This window comes from Lepidochelys olivacea, assembly GCF_965140295.1.
Source record: "Lepidochelys olivacea isolate rLepOli2 genome assembly, chromosome: 2".
Lineage (NCBI taxonomy): Eukaryota > Metazoa > Chordata > Testudines > Cheloniidae > Lepidochelys > Lepidochelys olivacea.
Genome location: NC_140412.1, coordinates 205,315,696 through 205,339,247, shown reverse-complemented (window position 1 = coordinate 205,339,247; position 23,552 = coordinate 205,315,696). Strand labels below are relative to the sequence as shown.

Below are 23,552 nucleotides of genomic sequence, written 5' to 3'. Positions count from 1 at the left end.
GTTAGATCCTGAGCACGTGAGCAAGAACCAGCCAGCCAAGCACCTAAGAGCACTGGCCAACTCTGTCCAGTGTCCCATCTCCAGCTGTGACCATCTCTGAGGCTTCAGAGGGATGAAAAGAAAAAAGAAACAAGGGGGAGGAGAGAATCCCTTCCTGACCCCTAATAGGTGTAATGTGCTTATAATATCCAAAAATTAGTCAGAGGGCAAAGGATTTATCTGCCTCATCCCTGAAGGAAAAGTCAACCTTCCCAAGCAAAGTCAGCCGAAACTTTCAAGTGGTTAGTTACTTCACCATTTAAACAAATTGCCTCACCAATTTGCCAGCACCCAGGTCCCACTCTGCATTGTGCTGCATGCCAACAGCATGCCAGCTGTCAAAAACTCAGCAGCAGCTCCTATCGGGGACTGGGCAGATCCAGGAAGTGGGACGGACCCATTACCTGAGAGCTCACCAGCAGGGAGGGTAAACTAAGGAGTCGGGGGAGAAGGGAGGGAGTCCAGGAGGGTCAGGTTGGTGAGAGGAGGGGAAGGTTAGGCTGGTGAAGGGCACTTTGCCTCACACATTTGCAGTTCTTCTGGCACCCATGCTTTCCATACTACATAAAATACGGGAAGCTGTGGACCTTAGCTTTCTCCTCTGCCTGTCCAGCTGGAGTCCAGAAGTCATTTTCCCAATGCTACAGGTCTATACCAAAGACCACCAAGAGGACAGCTCACGTTCACAAATCTTTTGCCCTCCTTAGCAATCTGATGCAAGAGGACCACACAAAACCATATCTTAGAGATAAAACATTTTCCAAACGAAATTTTGAAAACCAGACTTCCCCATTTTGCACCCACAGTTTTAAGCCCACAAATAACTGTAAGCACAAAGTCTGCCATTTGTGATCCGGTTCTGCTCACAGATAAGGTAGTTGTGTAAATCCCATATGTTATGCCCACAGTTAATTGCACATGCAATTGCTTGCAAGCATACAGAGGCATGGTTGAGACCCTTACTTCATAATGACAGGTTTCAGAGTAACAGCCGCGTTAGTCTGTATTCGCAAAAAGAAAAAGAGTACTTGTGGCACCTTAGAGACTAACCAATTTATTTGAGCATGAGCTTTCGTGAGCTACAGCATCCGATGAAGTGAGCTGTAGCTCACGAAAGCTCATGCTCAAATAAATTGGTTAGTCTCTAAGGTGCCACAAGTACTCCTTTTCTTTTTACTTCATAATGCTGAAGTAATGCTCCAGCTGGTCAAACTCTGAGGGAGCAAAAAATCTCCTAACAGTAGCTAGATTTAGCCTATATTCTTTTATGTTTTATTTGAGCCTAGATGTCGTTCACCAAATGTATCTTGCATATAAATATATTAAAGTGAACACTGCAATTTTTTAACTTGAGTGTCTAAATTTAGACACTCGAAAAAAGTGTCCTGATTTTCAGAGGTGCTGAGCACCCACAATTCCCATTTAAATCAGTTGGAGTTTTCCCTGAGTAGAGGCTACATATCAGGCCCAAAATGTTAAAAAGTTTCTTCTGAACTAAGGTCAGCCTTTACAGGGTTTAATGTTCATGAAGCCTAATTTCTGCTGAAATGAGCCTTAATTCTGTCTCAAGAAACAGCAGATAAACTTCATGAGTAATTAGATTAAATCTGCAGCCTGTGATGGGGCAATGAGAGATACAGTTATCGCTGTCTTACAGGAGAGTTTGTACAATTCCTTATACGTTTCCTTTCTGTTCTGCTGGCTGAACTGCATAGCACCAGACTAGTTCATATGTAGGATTTAGTTTCCACCCCTGCAATTTCATTTTAATCTTATCAGCACCTCATATTTTCCCCCTCCAAGTGTTTATCTACAAAAAAGTTTTAAACATGTAATCAAAAATTAAATAAAACTATCTGATCTTAGTGCCTATGCTTTTGTGCTGTGCAGAATGCTTAGCAACTGAATCAAATGTAAGGAGGTTTATGTCAGGTGTTTACCAGCAGCTGAATAACAATGATAGCTTTTTATAGAATTAGTATGAATTTGGATGATTTTACCTCTCCCATATTTTTCTTGAACCTTTGACTGAAAACCATCATATTTTATTACTTGTATTTTTGTACTACATTTATTTCAGACTCCTGCCCCATCCAACCCCCCCTGTTCCCTGACGGCCCCCCGGGGACCCCTGTCCTCTGACCGCCCCCAGAACCCCTGCCCCTGACTGCCCCCCTCCGCCCCCATCCAACCCCTCCTCTCATTCCTGACTGTCCCCCCAGGACCCCTGCCCCATCAAACCACCCCTTCTCCCTGCCCCCTTATTGCCCCCGGAACCCCTGCTCCTGACTGCCCCCCGCCGCCCCATCTAACCCCCTCTTTCCTTCCTGACTGCTCCCCCAGGACCGCTGCGCCCATTCCCCGCCCTCTGACTGCCCCAACCCCTATCCACACCCCCGCCCACCACCCCGAACACCCCTGCCCTCCATCCAACCCCTCGCTCCCTGCCCCCTGACCGCGCTGCCTGGAGCACCGGTGGCTGGCGGTGCTACCGCCGCACGACCCGGCTGGAGCCAGCCACGCTGCCGCGCGGCACAAAGCACCAGGTCAGGCCGGGCTCTGCAGCTGCGCTGCCCCGGGAGCTCGCAGCCCCGCCGCCCAGAGCATTGCGCCAGCAGCCCAATGAGCTGAGGCTGAGGGGGGAGGGGCCGGGAGTGAGCCTCCCGAGCCAGGAGCTCAGGGGCCGGGCAGGAGGGTCCCGTGGGCCAGATGTGGCTCGCGGGCCGTAGTTTGCCCACTTCTGCTTTAGGTGGTGATCCACATTGGCACCAATGACACTACACCTGGCACTATTCCAGAGACTTCAGGGATCTAGAAAGGGAGCTGAAGGAGAGGAATATCCAGACTATCTTCTGGGAATCCTTCCTATGCCTCAAGTGAGAGAAGAAAGAAGAAATCAGAGGTGAACAGTTGGTTAAGTAAGTGGTGTAGGGGAGAAGGTTTTGTGGGATACTGGGGCACCGATCTCCTGGGTGATACACCAATGAGGGTATCTGGGAGGGCTTTAAACTAACCAGAAAGGCAGAGGGTGTTAATGGAGCAATCGTGGTGCCAACACCCAAATATGTAAACCAGCCACATGGGTGTCATGCAAATCCAAGCACAAAGGGTAAAGGTAAGGGACACATTTTGAATCATCTATATTCTGATGCTAGGAGCCTAAGTTATAAACAAGAGGAGTTGGAGATGCTCATGTATGAGAAGACGTATGATATGGTTGGTATTACTAAAACTTGTGGGATGGTTCATGTGACTGGAACATTAAAACTGATGGTTACAACTTATTCCATAGAAATAGAGGAAAAAAGAGAAGGGAGTAACACTTTACATCAAAGACACAGGAGAGTGTTACCCAGGGACCTCCTGATGCCAATTGGCAGAGGGCACAGGAGATGCACAGAGTTTTACATGGATCCCCTGCATCAGGTATGCACATAATAATTCACCAAAGGGTGATAGGTGAGGACTCTACTGAGAGCCAGTAGTCCACTGATCATCATAATCATTTTGAAATGTATGTACAAGTTAATATTTAAGGAGCTATGTATCTATAATAGAAGTTATAGTCACAAAGCCTAGGCCTTAAGGCAGGTAACCAGGAGATGATGTGACTCAGACTGATTCCTTCTGGACAGGATGTAATAAATGCTTATTGCCCTGTCTGGGCATTGTGTATTGTCCATGGCACAATATAGATCTATTTGCATCTGGAGCCAAAATGCTAATCAAGGGATTGTGAAATCTTCAAGAGAGGAAATTTACAAGAAGAAATAAAACAAAAGGAGGGGGATCCTGTTTATGAGTAAAGAGAATGAATTGTTGGAGTATATGTGGGGGGCAGAGTTCTCCCCTGCACAGTATCCCCCCGCACCCTTCCTTGAGTAGGCAAGCTGGCAGTGTGACTTGTCTCACAAACAGAAGATCACAACTGAGCCTGGCTTGTGAAACGCTGGGAGGACTTTGGGATGGGCGTTGCTATATAAGACAGGAAAGTAACTTGTTAAATAAATCCAGGTTCTAGAATGCAAGTTATGAAAGTATTTTATATGTAACTATTTGTTTCCAATATTTCTATTTGCCGTCATTTGAATCTCTTCTCTTTGTTAAATAAACTTTTGCTTGTTTTTCCCATAAATATATCTAACTGCTGTGTGTTAAATGGAACTGTGATCTGAGGTGAAACTGGTAAGCTGGAGTGCTCTGCTTCTTTGGGAACAGCAAATCTGTGAATTCTGTGAGTGTCCAATGGACCAAGGGCTAGACGCTCCTGGGGGATGCTTGGAGGGCTTGGCAGTTGAGTGTTCCTATCACTGACTTGCAGAGGGCCAGAGAGAAGAGTGCTTGTGTTGCCCAGGGCTGGTGGAGTCAGGGAGTTGACACATGACAGACACAGATAAGGCTTCTTCATGCTAAGGGCAGGTGGTAGCGAGGTGCCTCCCAACCCTGGCTAGTCTTGGGAAGTGTTAGAGTCATAGAGGATTCAGAATCACAGAACCTTGAAAGCTTACAGATTAAAGTTCTAACTAGTAAAACCAAAGATGGGCTACTGGCGGGCATATGTTACAGGTCACCAAATTCCACTAGTGAGCAGGATGAACTGCTCATTAGGCATCTGCCCATAAAGGGTAGAAGGAAAAAATTGTGTTATTGTGGGTAACTTCAGCCTGGTGGACATTTGCTGGACATTTCATGTAACCAGTAATGAAATGTCCTTAAAGTTTCTAAACATTAATAACTGATGATTTCTTAACACAGAAAGTCCTGAAACCAGTATGATGGTGTGAGGGAACTCAATAGTGGATCTCATTCTGATGGCCAAAGGTGACTTCATAGCAGGCCTAAAAATCAGTGGTTGCCTAGATACTAGTGATCATGATCTGATTATATTTACTTTGTGCAAACAGAATATGGCACCAACTAGTAATATGTTTATTTGGAACTCTAAGAGGCCAACTTTTCAAAGAATAAGGCAATTAGTTGTCAGTATAACTGACGGAATATAAATTTAAAACGGGAAGCGTTAACAAAAATTGGTAATTGATCAAGAACATCCTATGGATGCCCAACAGCCACGAAAAAGGTTATCCTGGACAACAAATCATCCTGGTTAAAAGCAGTCCACATGGTGGGACTACCCCAGAACTGTAGACCCTGGGAGCCCTGGCAGTCGGACAGTGAAACCGACAGTCTTGCCAGTTTTGATGCTGCTACTAATAGTGATGAAACTGACAAGACTGTCAACTTTACTCAGTAGCTGTCTGAGACTGGGGAGCAGATTTTACTTTGGAAACTCCGTATGTCAGTGATTCTGAAACAAATTTTGGGGGGATTTCTGATTCATAGGAAATAAAAAACAAACTGAATTAATTCCCATTCGGAATGAAACCAAATTTTAAAACTATAAAATTTCCTGTGAATTGGAAATCCTGTGTTTTGGCCAGCTCTGCTCCTAATGTCCAACTCCACTTAATAAGCAGGCTCAACATTCTGCACTAGCTGAACTTCTGAACGGTCCCCGGGTGTCATCCCATTGCATTGGTAACTAATGTCAGAGTAGCTGCAGTAGATAGAGCAGGAATAAAATGGAGGCAGCTCTAGTAGCTTCTTCATCCTCTGATGGCTTGCTTTCACTAGATGGGTTGTATTTCATCTTCATACTTCACTTTTTTGGCTCCCTTGCATGCAGGTTGGGAAAGGTGAAACACATGTGAACAAGACCTGCTGGTCGGCAATCTGCCATTTTTTGCCTTGTACAAATCTCTGTATTTTCTCCTATCCTTTAAAGTATGACATGTTTGGGCCAGGATTTCTGCATGCTGCTCATTTAATAAAGGGAAGTGAAACACCTCAGGGAAGTGGGAATAAAATGAAGATGCACTGATACCTGTCAGCTGCATGCTCCATTAACGCTAGCTTGGTTTGGTTACTTTTTATAGGTTAGTGAAATTCTCCCAACCTCATATGTTAGTATTTATTTATATTTCAGAAGCACCTAGAAGCTCCAACTGAGATTAAGGCTCCACTCTACCAGACTCTATCCAAAAATATAGCAAGAGACAGTCCTCTGCCCCAAAGAGTTTACAGTCTAAACAGATAAGGCAGACAAAGGTGGGAGAAAGGAAATATTACGGTCCCCATCGCACAAATCATGAACAGGGGCAAACAGAGATTAAGTGACTTGCCCAAGATCACATAGGAAGTCTGTGGCACAACCAGGCATTGAGCCTACATCTCCTAAATCCCACTCCAATTCCTCGCTGTGTTTACTGTTTTTAATAGACCACATAGTCTCTAGCTCCCTCCAATGGAAGGAAGAGTGAAGGACAGCACCTTTCATGTCCTTTGAGTATTTTGTTATTTCTTTGGTTTAATAGTTCACACCAGAGTTCTAAAGTGTTCTGATAATATTCAGCAAACCTTCTAAGTCATTAGAAATGTTGAAACTGATGTGGAAAATCAATTAGAATATTAGAGTACTGCCACAATAAACCTACACAGGAATTCAAGGTCATTTACCTTAGATTCTTTCTTCTTTGCTTTCTGGGGTAGAGAGGGTCTCTGAAGAAAGACAATCTGCTTAGTGGCTAAATTCCCCTCCCTGTAAAACATAATCCTGAAAATGAGTCAAGCTCATACAAAGTAGGATTCAAAATCCAAGAAATACCTCAGTCATTTGCTTAAACTGGGCAAAAGAGAACCACCAGAAATAACCTAAACATCTGACTGTCTCAAATGCATATGAATAGAATGGTATTTGTTGGGAACCATCATCTTAATTTAGGCTCATGTCTAATTTGATACACCTAAAATCCCAGTTCAATCGCTGATGTTTTTTCTGCCAAATGTTCTAGAATTCAAGTATCAACACAGAATAAAGTTTTTGAAAAAAAAATCAGTCTATGTGACAGGCATAATAATCTTTATGTGCACTACAATGTCAATTACACATTGCAGTGTGCTTTTACTAGCCAAGCAATAAGTGCTGCCAGATTCTGCAATAGTGATAGCACTGATTAATGCACAGCTCGGGTGTGTAGGAAAGCACAAGGCAAAGCAAAATGCCTCCATCACTCAGGCTGTGCGTTAATCAGCACTAACGACCAATCTGAAGCATTTTATGGAGCTAATTATAAAATGGTTGACAGAAAGGAGTGGAAAGAAGGGAGAACACAGGACAATGTTGCAAAAAGGGATTAAAAATCCTTATTTGTGATTTTTCATCCACTGATTTATTCAAGAGTGTATGAAAAACATTAGATTAGAATAACTCCTTCCACTGGCTTTCCCAGCGTGTTTGGTCTTTATAGACTGTAAGCATTCAAGGACAGGAACTGTCTTCATCTGCGTCTCATACACCACTGGACACAATGTTGGTGCTTTAATAAACAACAACTTGGCAGATCTATTTTTTTTATTCATGAGTGATGAAGTCACCTATTTGAAGAGCAGTTCTGGAATGTGCAGTAGTAAGGATCAACTGCTGTCACATGCCTGTATTTTTAGCCAGTCCCCATGAAGAATGTTTTAAAACTATTTACATTTCTATTAATATAATTATGCTTATGATGTAAAAGTAGATATAAAAATGACCAAAACCCACCAACAAAGGAAATTCCAACTGAAGGCTACTACAGTACTATCAGTATTATTTCACCCACTTTGCTGAGCTACTGCAGCAAACGATATATAACACCACACACTGTTCTGATAGCTACTGATGAAAGACAACATGTGCTTCTACCACTAGGCCACACCACTCTACAAAGGGAACCACAGTTAGTTTATTTTTTTTTTAAATGGAGCTAAGAACTTACACCTGCAACCCGGCACTCCACATACAAGTCTGGCAGCATTCTAACACCCACCCCCACCCCCTTCCTGCCCACAAGATTTGTGACAGGGCTGAGGTGGGGACAGAAGTGCTCAGACTGGCCCAGTGGCAGCTGCAATGTGGCTTTCTTGGACAGTTTAGTGCGCATGTGCAGGGAACTGTATGCTAGGAGAACAGGGAGCTGTCAGCACAAACTATCATGCTGATACAGAGACTTCCTTAACCAAAATGCAGTGCCCACACAGTACCTGTTTGTCTTTACAATTGGAGTAGGAAGCACACAAGTCAGCTGCCAACCATACACCGCGAGAGAGTTCAACAGTGGAATATAATCTGTCTGCACTTCAACTCCCTGGGAAAGAAAAATCAACTGTTAGGATTATCGCTTGATGTGTGACAATTTTTTTTTAAACAGTGTTTTGTGTTGTTTCTTTACAAAGTTAGATCATTTTTGCAAGTTAAGAAAATATTTGAAAACGCAAGACATGTAGGATCATTCTCCAGTTCTCACTGAAGAGTTAAATATATTTGTTTAAACAGTGCAAATATGAAATTTCTTTTTGGGCTCTAAACCGTCCATATGACAGCTGATGAATCAGATAAACAGGGCTAATTCATTTTGTTTTATCAGAGCTCCCTTGGACAAGTGGCCTCCTGCAATCTTCATTGAAAAAAGAAGAATTACATCCTTGCAAACAAAAAGGAATTCATGAGGCACAAAAACGCATTACACTGTGTGGTCAAGATTCTGCTCTTGATTATGCTGGTGCAAATCCTGAGCAACTGTCCTGAAGACAAGCAAGTTAACTTCTGCTTTACACCAGCAGAGCTGAGAGCTAAATTTGGCCCTCCGATTTCAAAGCATTTCATGGGGAGTTAAATGATAGTATGGTGGTAATGAACCCATGTTATTTGCATCCAGCAGCAGAAAGAAAATATAAGTACAATTTGTTTTATTCCTTTTGTCACCGCAGGCAAATAAACATTGCCTGTTTGTTATTCTGAATCAGGAAATATGTGGGCGAGACCAAAACGTTACCTTTTAGTGTAAAAGTCTAGCTTCACTCAGAGATGCTGTACAATAGACCCTTGCTAATTCTCCCTCTGCTAATCTATAAACCCAATAATTCGCTTGAAAGGAACAAACAGTAGTCTCAGTAAAGATTGCTACAGGGAGCACTAATCGTACAAAATGATCTATTGCACATTTACTCTTCAGTGTTACCAATCTTACTGAAGTATTATCATAAATTGCTAATACACTTGTCACTACAAATACTATTACACTACATGACAGTATAAATTCTGCTTGCCAAAATAAATGCACAAATACATTCTGTGATGCTGTGAGTGTGTGTGTGTGTATTCATTTTCTTGTTAATTCTCAAAATAGGGTAAAGCATCATAGTTTTACCAGTGATCAGTGTCAATCAGTAAGGTACTAGTTCAAATCAAAGTCTATACATATTGTAATAACAATAATTTGAACAGACATAATTCATATCCTACTGTAGTATTTTAAACAGAGGACCTGATTTTCAGTCTTAATTGGGCTTTCCTTTTTGTGCATGCGATTTATGTCACTTAGATAGCTATATAACTGAAAGGCAGGTATAGCTGGGTAACTAATCACTTACATGACCTAAACTGCAAAAAGAAAAGGAGTACTTGTGGCACCTTAGAGACTAACAAATTAGCTCACGAAAGCTTATGGTCAAATAAATTTGTTAGTCTCTATGGTGCCACAAGTACTCCTTTTCTTTTTGCGAATACAGACTAACACGGCTGCTACTCTGAAACATGACCTAAACTGTATATGAACTAACTAAAGGAGCAAAACGGTACCCATTTAAAGGAAAGCCATGATTTGAAAATCTGTCCTAAAATATGCACATGAGCACACATTGGATTAACCTTGCTTTGGGTTTCTTCACAAAATCTGTCAGATGCTCACAATGATACACCTACTTACAGAGGCGAGACATATTTGCAAGGACTGGCAGCATCACCTTATATAAGACAGCATGAAGGTACAGGAAAGGAAGAAGATGGCTTTTAAGAGAAAAGATAAATTCTAATTTAGCTTCTGACTCAATTCCTCAGAAGCTTATCAGAACTTCTTCAAGACTACCATGACAGCAGAAGTGTCATGTTTATGGAGCCGCAGAGCTGCACAAATCAGAGATTCCACCAACCCCACTATCTTTGTCTTCCCTCCCTCCAGCTGCCAAACTGACTTTTTCCTCTTTTCAGTTTTTAAAATGGCCCAGTGCCTGAGGAAAATCTATTAAAGGTACAGACAGATGTCCAAATGCCTTTGAAAGCAAATACTAGGAAAATACTAGTTATTTTGGAATGAATTTATAACAAAATCGGAGATTTGTCAGAGAGCTCAACAACTCCTTATTTCCAGAATTATCCAGAAAAGAAGATAGTAATATCCAGAACAAGGATAAAGACTGAAACCAGAACATTTGCTGTGGCAGGCACGCCACTGGGCAGCTGCAAAAGGAGCTGATTGAAAAAAAATTCCCTCTATCGCACAGTACCATGAGCAGGAAAACTTTTGGGACTTAACAACAAAGGACATGCAAAGAGTGGCTCAGGACAGACAGGGATGGCGGAGCCTTTTTTGTGCCCTAAGCGATGTCTGATGGTGCAGGAAGGATTCAGACTTCAGATTCAGCACCTCAGGGCTAAGATTATCAAAGACAGCCTTCCTGTTTCATCGAGAAATGTGACAAACATGTCAAAATCCGAGAGTAGTTATGGCAACCAGGAAGAGCACCACGACAACACAAATCACATTTGGCTGCTGCAGGAGTCAAACCATTTCAGCAATGCGTTGTCTCCTGCCACAGCCAGTTTTCTCAGCAGGCTCCTGCAGCCGCAAGACAATGAAACCCTGTGGGATTTTGACCTGTCTGACTTGTCAGATCTATGCATCACCTGTAGCAGATGATGTTATATGTCTCAACAGACGCTTAGAGAGAGAAAAGAGCAGGCTAGGGTTCAACAAAATTAAAGCATTTATTAGTTCAGAAGGTTGAAGTGTATAAGAAAATTGAAGGGGAAGGATTAGGAGAAAAGGGTGGATAGAAATTGTTCTAAAGGTGGTTTCTGTTTTCTGTAAGTGTTAGTCTCATGGTGCCTTTTTATCCACCCTTTTTTCCGAATACCAGTCAGCTGGGTTTCTAGCACCCATGAGAAAGCATGTCCATACCCTGCCAAGGTACATACCTGGCCCTAGAATCACTTCCATGGCCCTCCTTAACAGTTCTGCTGGAAGTCACTCAATGCCTCTGTGGAATCAGCCAAAGTACCTCTCCCCAGGTCACCATGCCAGTGATCTGCAGGCACACACCTCCTGCCCCATCCCAACTAGCTCTGTTCAGTGGTGGTAGGTAGGGGAGAGGACAGCAGCCTTTTTTCACCTTAAGTAATTTTTTTTTTTCAAGTGGAGCTCAAACTCTTCACTGGCAGTACTAGCAGCTTTAGAACCAAGAGCCACAGAGGCACTAACATGGAAGGGCAAAAAGAGGCCATGATGTGTAATTGTATCACAGCTGGAACTTGTGTTCCACCAGGAGTCATAGCTGACTACGACACATGGGAATACACATATTCATAATAAGCCTGAGTGTGGTACCATGCCCAAGTGTCACCGTTATAGTTCTTTCCAACACAAAAAACAGCTAAATACATAGTAAATTTTAGCACAATCTTGCCATGCACCAAAAAGCAGTCTCGAATCTTTTAGTAAATGTAATTTATATTCTTATATTAAATGTAGCTATATTAAGTTCAAATACAGAAGAGCATGAGATTTAACTACTGTAATCAGGATGTTTTTGAAGCTCAGGGTTGGTTAGATAGAAGAAGTAGAAAGTACATGACAGAGCTCTGATGAAAAAGAAGGTGCACAAATAATACCCTGTATCAAACTGGGAGATATTTCATTCTGTGAAGGGAGCAAAACTCTAATTAACTCACTTCCCACTCTCCTGTGGTTGATAAGTAATCTCTGATCACACCTTGAGTGTCAAAAAACTAGAACACATTGAGCTGTGTTTTTTCCCTGATTTGCAACACATAATAAGATTTCATTTTTATTTATTGTTTTGCTGTTTGGTTTCAACATTTCTTTCCCCCACAATAGTCTCAGCTCATTAGAAAACTAGAAATTCCTAAAACCTGATTTTAAAAAAAGGTAAAGATAATATCCAGGGTAAACCATACAACATACTGTATTCACAATATTCATTTTCTTCTACAGTTGCAGTTTTAGCCACCGAGCAACACACACACACAAAAGACTGCTAAGTTCTTGTACGACTGAAAAAAATTCAGTCAAAATTATTTATTTTTCTTGAGTTAAGTAAATGTAGTTTAGTTACAAGTAAGCCAACTTTGGTCACTGCCTAATGTATATTTTCTTGCAATGTAGAGATGAAACAGACCAAGATTAAGGAATAAAAGGTGGAGCATCCCATTAAATAAGTCTTAATAAAGCACGTAAGGCAAATCCGGATGAGCTGTGCACTGAAAAGAATCATAGGGTTTGGAGGTGGAGAAGGAATCCTGGCAATCAGGATGGGGAGCAGAAACGCAGACAAATTGTAACTGTCCCCTGCTTCTCTGTGTTGGGAAATGGGTTGTCAATTATTTTTATTTATTATTTGTATTGCCATAACACCTAGCAGCCTCATAATCATACAGGGAATGCACACCCCTGTATCAGATTCGGACAACCTGCCCCCAGTCACACTGCAGTTATGACTCTCCATAGCCCCATGGGAAGGGGAAGTGGGGAGAGCAGGATTTGCACCACAGAAAAAGAGAGAGGAATAAAAATGTGTCTGGCTTGCTGAGAACAGGCTGGTGAGGGTCTGTGGGGAATGTTTTATGTTCTCTGTGCATTATGAGGTGAAATAATCCCTAATATGGAGTTGTTAATGATATTTCTGTTCTATTTTTGCACTCTTCCCATGAAGTCATTTGGGCTGATCATATAATATTATTGATCTATTTTAAAAAGATATTTATTGTTAGCAAAAGATTAGTTATGTGTCTGGGTAGGGTACAGCAATAAAAGTTGAACTATCCTGCTCTCATATTGGGATCATCCTAAATTTCAATACATAGCACAACAGAACATTGCTAGTTTGCACTGACTGGGAAGTCCACGATGGATTACCAGCTTTCTAAATTAGACACAGGTCCTGCAAACTCATCAGCTTGGGCAAACCCCTGCATCTATATAGAGCGCAGTGACTTCCAGCTGGTGTGAGTGATATCTACGCAAGCAGATCAGTTTGCAGGATTCAGACATCAGTGAGTAACAACAACAAAATCACAGGGAGGCCTTTGCAAGTTATTCTGGACAGGTGTAGTTCAGACAGTTCATGGTACACATGCACTGTGTATATTTTGAGAAAGTAACAATGCCTTAGTACAATCACTACAGCACATTGCTATGACAATTTAACTGAGAACAGGGGTGAGAGACTACCAGTTGTTTTGTAAGAATTTTGGATTTGCGGATTAGCTAAATGAAGATGAGAAAAATTCTGCTCTATCAGTTACATCTTCATCCCCCAGCTCGACTGTGCATGGGCCAAATTGCATGCTCCTAAATGCACCCAAATGTCACAAGTCCAAAACTGTGTGTGTTGCTGAACAGTCTTAACACCTGTGTGCATGTCAACGGTAAATCTCCTTTCCTAGTGGGTTTTGTGGATGCAGATTCTAGCCCGACACATGCACACGTATTAGGATTGTTCAAGTGCTCACACTTGGTGTTTGCACCTGCAGAGCACAGACATGTTTATGTAGAGATGCGATTTGCACAACGGAGGAAGAGTAGAGGCTCAGCTGTAAATATGGCTCTATGCGGCTAACACACCGATACAGTTCACTCATCACTAGAAAGTGTCTTTGTAAATGTTTTAAACTAACATTTCAATGGCAATTCTCACAGCCAGTACGGTGGGAAACTTTCACATTCTTGGCCATAGGGTATGAGAAATATAATCCAACAATTTTTTATCAGTATATTTTTTTAAACCAATTTATCTAGACCATAAATGCATCTGGTGTATTTCAGTAGTTATATTCTTGTGACACCTGTTTAATTAGGCTCTACTAGACTCTCACATAGCTTCACTTTGGTACTGGTTCTACTATCTGTCAGTCAACAATGTTTGGAAAAAAATTAGCTCATTTATTGTTCAGGAACTGATATCTCTGATGATAGCCAGGCACACTTCATAGCACACACTGTTCAATGTTGTTCATTCAGATTCCCACTGCAAGTCATTCAGGGTGAAATTCATCCCCCTGCCTGGACAATGCCCAAGTAATCAGCCTTTGTGATGACAACTCCATGAGTATGAAATTTACCACACACACCACCACAGTCTTTAGGCAGTCCACAGAGCTAAAGAGCAGACCCTTCACCATCACTATTCCAGTCGATGGAAGAGCAGCCATTGCCCTCCTCTATGCAGGGTTGGGGCTACTGGATAGGCGTTGTCATGGATCCCCTGGCCTGCCTCCAAAGATCCCTCCAACATACAGGCCTATTCAGAGTTAGTCTGGAGGAGGGGGATGCACAGCACCCAATTCCCTGTTCAGCTGCTTCACTCCCATCTCCACTGCATGGCTTAAAGGTGACCTGATGAGGGAATGGAAATGAATTTGTGCCTTTTTGGTTCTTTATGAAGTATAAAGAAGGGCTAGAAGAGTTTTTTTCCTGCTTGTTTCCAGATGGGAAATTCAGGTCTGCGTCTGCCCTTCCCAATTTTTTCTTGAAGACTCTATGGACGAGTGGACAGTTAACACGCTTATGACAAAATCACAGATACCAAAACAAAACATGAGTCAGAGGAAAAGTGATCATTATTAAGAGTATCTAAAACTCTGTATTTTGTCTGCTTTTGGCAACACCTATTTAACTCAAGCCCCCTATAAGTAGACAGAGAAAATGCTGTCTCTGTTAGAATTTTAACATTCCTGTCCTTGCAGTCAAGGGCTGAAAAAGGTCTGAATACACATTTCTAGATTCCCCAACTAAGACCTCCAGCAAAACCAAGGGAAGATCAGACTTGGCATTTCTGTTATTTTTTTAAGATAAGAAACAAACATTACAAAAAAAAACCCCAATGCCTTTCCCCAAGCTTTTTAGCTGTATATACATGATAAAGGAGCAAAACAAGGACAAACCGCCAATATTTTCCCCACTGAGCAGACTACTTTTATGTGGTACAGGTCTTTCATAGGACTGAATTTAGTAGTCATCACCTTCAACCCTCCTGCTATTCTAGTCATGGGTCTTTCTCATGACCACAGACTGACAAGTGTAACAAAGTGAGGAGATCAAAGTCACTGGAATCTAAGGTAGATCAGATTTAAAACTAAATTAAGGCCAGATGTCCAGAGAAATTTCCAGAAAGAGCACTGAATTAAGGAAACTTGTGACGCAGGCTTAGCTGAAGAAATAACTTTGCTTTGTCTGTTGGGATAGGAACCACATTATGAACATTTACCACACCTATAGCTGATACTATATCACATGACTTCCATTCTACCAGACACTGAAACATCACAATATATCTGGGAGCTTATAGTGTAATTCGAATCAACACGCTGCAGACACAGAAGAAAAAAAATATTGAAGCGAGAGCTGAAGATGCACAGTGGGGAAATAGCCTTTAGTCAAGGAAAATATTTTCAGAATGACTGTTACTCACGAGTGAGAAACAATGCAAATATTTGAAATAATTGTTTATAGCTCTTCATTTTAATAAAGTACTGGTTAATTTGTCAACATGTTGTTTCTTGGGTACAGGAAAGAGAAGGTGACAGATTGGAGTTGGGGAGAAGGGAAACCAGACAGTTCTTGATTAATCAGAGCTGCCTACCCACATTTGCCTGCACAAGCAGAATTAAAACCATCAAAGATGTTTTAATGCTAGAGCTCACAGATTTTAGTGAAAATAATGTGGCCTGACATTTTTAGGGCTAAAGCAATACGGTCGAGGGAAGCATTTAGTCATTAAGAGTTCTCTGGTCATTTGCAAAGATACCAGAGTTCTGTTCTGTCTGAGTGGAAACAGTTAAATAACTCAGAACTATTACATCCTGTCAGTTGCTTGGCGGACCGCATACTGTGACAGCTGCAAGCTTTACATCCTCTTGCAAACTGACATTTTACACACATACCAAGTGCATCAGAGTGTTCAGATTGTTCTCGCCATTAGACTTGGAAGCATTACTGTTGTTTAATAGCAATTAAACAGGCAATATTTTCTCTGTAAAGAGGCATGCCAATTCCCCCTCATTTGCCTTTATGATTATTGGAAAGTTTACCTTTTATTTAGTCTCAATAGATTCACTTTTCTTTGTAAAGCGCGTTGAGATCTGTTGATGCAAAGCACTGTATAAAAGCGGGGTATTATCATCTTTTTATTTATTACTTTATTATTGATGGGACTGGAAGATATATGGCATCTTTTCTTTCATAGTTGTGGCTGCATTTTTTTAAACTGGAGTACACTTAAAGAAACAACATATTCGATAAGACAGTTCTCATCCCCAGAAGGAGCACACAAACAAGGGAAGTTGGATAAGCTCTGCAGAAATTACACTGAAATGTACATATAATTCTGATTCCATCCCCAAAATTCTGAAGCTTCAAGATAAGCAGGTCTGATATAAGCTCAAAATGGGAGTCATTTTATCCATGAATTTCTGAATGTCCAGGGATGTTTCTTCCATATGTCTGGTGCAAGACAGACATGTTCTAACAGGATGGAATTTTAGAAAAGATGAGCATAGCCTATACTGCTCCAACCATGAGCTTGCATAAGGATGAGAAAGTCTGGATTAACCAGACACTTCACCCCTCTGGAAAACTCTGCTCATGATTCTTTGGTGTAACTGTAGTAGAGGCAAAGCACTTATTAAGGTTCCAGATAACTCCACTGTGTCTCAGTGAGTTCTTCTGTCATCCATGAACCTAAAGTCCCTCTCTCTCCAGCTGTGATCTAATCTTCATCTCTGGCAGCTTGATTTCCCTGCATTTGTCTGTGAACAAAGGTGAATTCTAAGAATATCTGGCTGGAAGACAGTTTGGTCTACTGGACAGAACACTGGCGTAGGAGTCAGACAGCCTGGGTTCTAACTAGAAATGGTTGGGAAATTTTCAGTAAATGTTGTTTTTTGGTGGGGGGTCAGAAAATGCCTATTCATTGAAACATATTGGCTTTGACAAAACTTTCTCAGGTCCAGGATGGACTTTCTGGTAGAAATCACAGAGAGAGACCCATTCCAGAATAGCCAACAGCCCAGTGGTCAGGGCACTCATCTGAGACACAGGAGAGGCAGATTTAATTCCCTGCTCTGAATTAAGCAGACTTGAACTGGGATCCTTCCAAATGCCAGGGGAGTGACCTAACCGTTACAGAGTCAATCTTGCTGACTCAGTGAATATTTAACTATTTATATAAGTGGAAAAATTCCACCAAGAAAGATGGAGAAGAGAGTGAGAGACTAACTCTAAAAGCCTGAGAGATTAGGGCACTTGCCTGGGATTTGGATATCCCTACTTTGAAGCAGGCAGAGCAGAAACTTGAACCTGGATACCCCATATTCCAGGATGAACACCCTAATCACCGCCCTAGGTGTTAGTGTGTCTCTCATTCTCATAAAAGTTTGTTCTAATGGAAAATGAAAACAAAGATCAAAACCTCAACATTTTTCTGAATTCTTCTTTTTCAGCCATTCCCAATTCCAATACCATCTCTTCCACTGACTTGCAAACTTCCCCTCTCTGCCTCTGTTCCACCTTCCACTGTCTACCCTGTCTATTTAAACCAGTGGTGGGTAACCTGCGGCCCGTCAGGGTAATCCGCTGGTAGGCCACGAGACAGATTGTTTACATTGACCATCTGCAGGCACGGCTGCCCACAGCTCCCAGTGGCTGCGGTTCACCGTTCCTGGCCAATGGGAGCTGTGGGAAGCAGCGCGGGCCGCAGGGACATGCTGGCTGCCACTTCCCAGAGCTCCCATTGGCCGGGAACGATGAACCGCGGCCACTGGGAGCTGCAGGCGGCCATGCCTGTGGACGGTCAATATAAACTAACTGTCTTGCAGCCCGCCAGCGGATTACCCTGATGGGTCACAGGTGGCCCGCAGGTTGTCCACCACTGATTTAGACTATAAGCTCTTCAGGGCCAGGACTGTCTCTTAATGTGTTTGAACCTAGCATAGCGGGGACCCGATCTCAGTTGGGGACTCTAAGGAAAACAGTAAGAATTATAGGAATACTAATACTGGGCTAAGTCTCTTAAGGGAAAGGATGTCATGGATAGCCAGCTTACATGGCTTCCCAACAAACCTCTGAGATACTTTTCTAGCTATAAGGAAAGAAGTACTTGTGGCACCTTAGAGACTAACAAATTTATTTGAGCATAAGCTTTCGTGAGCTACAGCTCACTTCATTGGATGCATTCAGTGGCTGTAGCTCACGAAAGCTTATGCTCAAATAAATTTGTTAGTTTCTAAGGTGCCACAAGTACTCCTTTTCTTTTTGCGAATACAGACTAACACGGCTGCTACTCAAACTTTTCTAGCTATGTGATAAATTCATTGGTTCTCAATCTTCTTGAATTGGTTTGGATGCAAGAGTTTCTTAGGATCAACACAAACATAAAGAGCAGGATTGCCAGGTAGCATGCAAGCCATCCTGATCTCAAGTTACATCAGGTGATGATTTAGCCATGGCACCTGAGTTATATAAACCTAGATCCTCCCAATTGAAATCCACATCCTAACCCAGTTAATGACCTATCTCACAACCAAGTCAAGGGAACTGCACAAGGGATTAATTTGGCCCACACGATGTGTACCCCATCTTATGTGCATGCTACCTGCTGTATGAGTATGGATGATTTTAACACCTAGTCTACTACAATTATACCTGGATATCCTTCTATAGCTTGAATAATGCTGCATGCAAAGAGCCTATCTTACTCTGCATTTTGATGAAGTGTTTGCTCAAGAGGATTACTTAGCCCTAGAAAAGGCAAAAAAAAAAAATCTGAAAACTTTTTTGTACTCAAGAGACTTGGAGAATCTGTCCAATTAGCACTGGGTCCAAAATCCATCCCAAAAATGTTCTATGAAGAACCATTGTGGCTGACAGATAATTACAAAGGCAAAATGTGAGGGGTGAAAGAACTGCACACCCTGGATACGGATATGCATGGCACTCTTTTTTAGGTCAGTCATTTCTGCTTGTTGGCCCATTGGCCTCTGAAATGTGTTCATTCTTGCCTTTTTTAAAAAAGTCTTTTGAATTGTTTCCACTCCCTCAGAAGTCACTTCCAATTTTCACTTCTCAAAAGTCTTAGATGGTTTGAGGGGAGTATTCTCATGCCTCAGCCAGTGAGGAAAACCTAACCCAAAAATCTATCAAGATAAACTATCAAGTGATATAATCAATAAAAAGAGAATACAATTGCAACAATCCAACTGAAGCAAATGCTATAAATGTTTAAAATATTATACAGCAACAATAGCAAAGAAAATATATAGTTTTAAGGCTTGTACCTTGAAAGAAACCAATAAGACTTCCAAAGGCTCCTGTGGAAATTCACAAGACTAGTATTTATTGTTTTCTCTGAGTCGCCTGATACTTAACACCCAAAACAGTTAAAATTTATGAAAACCAAAGTAAAGCATTGTTTATAGCAAGAAAGGCTTTGTAGCTTTCAAAGGGTTTTAATTGTTTATATATCCTCTCTTTAACAATTCAATTTATACAATTGGAATATTTATCAGGATAAAAGTCAAGCTCTTTCAAAAATAAATGCTGAAATAACTTGGTGTTAAAATGCATTCTTAAAGCACAGACAGGCTAGACTGTACCTAGCCCGTATGTGGGTAAACAAGACAGGGGAGGTCAGAAAGAACCTTTCTCCCTGACTCTCACACTTATATAAGAAAATAAAGGCTGACCACAGTTTTATTGTGTGCTCCTGAGCATGAGGACTGCTTCTGTGTAGCACGGTTACAAGCAGCAGTCACCCTAAAACTGGAAAGGCATAGGCAAGGCCATGGCGGTATTCCCCTCCTTACCCTGGAAAGGAGCATATGCTGCAGCTTCTGTAAGAATTTCTGCAAGGGCACTCCCTAAGAACACCTGGAGGCCTAGTGCACAACTAGGATACAATGCCTCTGTGAGATGCAAAGGCTCACAGGCACTCTTTGCAAAGCTCTGTCTTAATGCCAGAATTTAGCCCTAAAAATGTGCAAAAAAGAGCCTGTTCCAACTTACTTTCAAGAGTATAACTATCTGTATTAAGAGTGAACAGAATACCCAAATTATTTATTCAGACACTTTTAGCCACAAGAGGACCCACCACTAGCTGGTTAACACAATGCCTGTATTATTCTTTGATTAGATCTCTGAACATTACTGTATGGCCATTTTATTTCACTACGCCACAAGCCATCCCTTGATCACCACTAAAATCGGTGGTGCTTAACTTTTAATTGCTTGGGATTTTACATATTTAAACTGGTGGTTGCCCAACATTTTTTGTTATGCATACTTGTCGTGAAACCATGCTTTGTTTAATCCTCTCTCCGGATTTTATACCCTTTTACTCCACATAGCAAACTAGACGTGTAGCCATTATCTTTTTTAATACATATTTTTTTCTGGCAGCACTGACATAGACATACAAAAAGCAAATTAAAGTAAAAATGTGGGTGACAATACACACGCATTGTTCCATTTGATCCTTCATTTTAGATGCAAAGAATTCTGAAGCTCAGTTTCGTTGAACTAGTTTTGCCTACAGTTGGAGATATACACCTTTTGGCCTGATCCAAAGAGTCTTTCTACTGACTTCATAGTAATAAGGTGATATGCTGCATGCTTAGTTTTTCTGCACTCTGCTCCCATTTCTCGCCTTTAATCTGCGAACACTCAACTCTGGTTAGTGCTGACCGTCATTCTGGCCAAAGACGCATCTCTGCTCATCCCTTGTCAGTTCTTTTTGTGTTGGCCAGAGAGGTCACTACAAAGCGAATTACTAGTTATGTGTACTCATGGCATCTATATCTATCTAAGATCTTTTTAGTACCACTATCCCCGGGATGAATGTAATCTTAGAACTTGAGCTAGCATGTGTGATTATGCTGCCATGACAACTGATGGAGATTCTCTTTATAGTTCATGTAGCAAAGGCATGTTTTTGGAACAGAAGGGTCTTGAGTTCTATCTGTCACCACCACTCATGCCACTCAAACAGTTTAGCTGAGAACTCCAATGTACAACACACGAAACATCTCTTATTAAGCCACGTACACATCCCACTTACGGTTAACTTACCATGTCATTATGTTTTCAAGCCCTCTTTCCTTTACCTCAGGGAATATCTATACTACCCGCTGGATCGGCAGGCAGTGATCGATCCAGCGGGGGTCGATTTATCGTGTCTAGTCTAGATGCGATAAATTGACCCCCGAGCACTCTCCCATTGACTCGCAGGCAGAGTCAACGGGGAGCAGCAGCAGTCGACTCACCGTAGTGAAGACACCACAGTGAGTAGGTCTAAGTACGTCAACTAAGTTGCGTAACTTAGATCAAACCCACCCCCCCCCCCTTGGTGTAGACCAGGCAGTAACCCATGAAGTATGTGGAAGTCTATTACACCAGCTTGCCAGCTTGTGATTTAGAAAAATATTACAATACCGTGATGGTGGAAACAAAATTATAGTAAATGATATACTTACTTCCAGGACAGTCCATTGTTCCACAACAATAGCATCATAGCCCTGTATAGTTTTACTGTCTTCCATGGAAAGATCTTCAAAGACAAACACTCCATCTGTCAAGTCCTGCATGGAATCTACAAAAACAAGAGGTTTCTGTAAGCTGCATGGTACATACCTTACACACAGCAAGGCATTTTACTTTGTTAATGATCAAAATCTGATCTTTTCCCCCAGCATGTTAATAAAAAAGGACACAGGAGGAGACCGCCATACATTACAGTTCAGCTAAAGTGAATGAGACTAATTCATCTTGTAGTTTTAAATAATACCCTTGATTCTGTAAGAGCAAGGTTCATGATCACTTATGTGTTCATGTGTTTATTTTCAACAACATAACTACTTCAGTTTGAACATGCAAAATGAAATATACCCACGTTAGGCCCCAAACCAATGGGACTGCTCACATGCTTAAAGTTATACACATACTTATACTCTTATGGATGAAGACCATATGACATAATATTTACTGCCAAATTTTCACAGGCCTCATTATTTATGCTTACAATATTAATGAATACATCTACTAGTCCACACAAGTCATGTAATCCCACTGCACTTGCAAGTGCAATTACCTAATCTACATGCACAAAGTAACTATTAGCATATGCAAATTAAGGATTGTGTGAGAGCAAAGATGTGCTCACAACTATTGCATGAATTATGAAAGTACTTTGATCACTAGGGCCAGTGTCCCCTACCCCTTTTCAATCATATATATAACTGCATGTTCAGCCTTTCTTTTGGTTTTCATAGATCATTACTAAGTAGCAGCATGTTCTCCTAGGCCTTAGTCATGTACTCATAAGTAGAAGTCACTAACCAATTCCTTTCTTTAATGTTTTGCAGTATGTGCTCTATTAAGGAGCTATTTTGTAAGATACACAATTGAGAAGCAATTGAGTTACTGTTCCTTGTAAGATAAATAATCTAAATTATGAAATAATCAACATATATTTCAAAAACGATTACAAAAGATTACTCTGTGTATGATAGAATGTACTGTGAATTATTTTTACATTGCTTAGTAAAACATGTTTTCAGCCAGCCTGCCTTAAAATAGCTCCTAAATAACACATTTATTTTGGATGACTGATTATAAAAGATCTTGCACATGTTTTCTCTCCCTGCAAAAAAAAAAAAAAAGACATTTTATAGCGTAATTTCTTTTAATTTTTAATTAAATTATTTTCTGCACATGGCCATAATTTGTCATTTTGGAGGGGAACCAGATATGCCCAAACAATAGATCACACAGAGCTGATATGATAACTAATGAAAATCACACACATCCAAATAAAAGCAAACCTAGTGATGGATTCTCCATATAAGAGTGACTCCAAGGGCACATTTTGTTCAGTAAACCTGTTATTAAAAGGTTTTAGTAGTTGTCATACTTGCTATTGGAAATATTGCAGGTAAACCATAAAAATTAGAGATAGAAAAGACGTTTTCAGTCTGAGCCAATGCCTATATTTACTGTCTAGTGCCTTGTCAAGGCTCCGATAATTTCCTTTAGTTGGGGTCTTTATTCATCTACATTTACCTGGAGGGAACAGAAACTATCCACACAGCATTTCTTTGACAATTACATGAATGTAGAGCTGACAACCCATTTGGACAAACCCACTGGCCTCTTTTAAAGGCCAATGATAAAACCATGGGCTCAACTGCTGCTTTTTGTCCATGGCTCACAAAGGAGGTGATGTAGAGCCTCGCCATTCAATAGGAGAGCCAGGCATCACAGTACCCCCCAGAACTCCCAGACATGCAGGGAGCAAGTACACCCACTGCTGCGCCCCTGACATATCTGCTTGTCCATAACAGTCTGCTTTGC

General features: G+C 41.3%; 1 protein-coding gene across 4 annotated transcripts in view; it reads right to left on the bottom strand.

The window, feature by feature from the left end:
* The window catches only part of RFTN1 (raftlin, lipid raft linker 1), a 109,909-nt gene that overhangs the window by 6,555 nt on the left and 79,802 nt on the right, over positions 1–23,552 (bottom strand). For all 4 annotated transcript variants that reach the window (XM_084620308.1, XM_084620309.1, XM_084620307.1 and 1 more), the window contains exons 7-9: positions 21,677–21,792; positions 8,119–8,222; positions 6,556–6,637 (exon numbers count right to left, since the gene is read on the bottom strand). In XM_084620308.1, the coding sequence (XP_084476434.1) occupies positions 6,556–6,637; positions 8,119–8,222; positions 21,677–21,792 (302 nt within the window). The remainder of the gene's footprint in view (positions 1–6,555; positions 6,638–8,118; positions 8,223–21,676; positions 21,793–23,552) is intronic.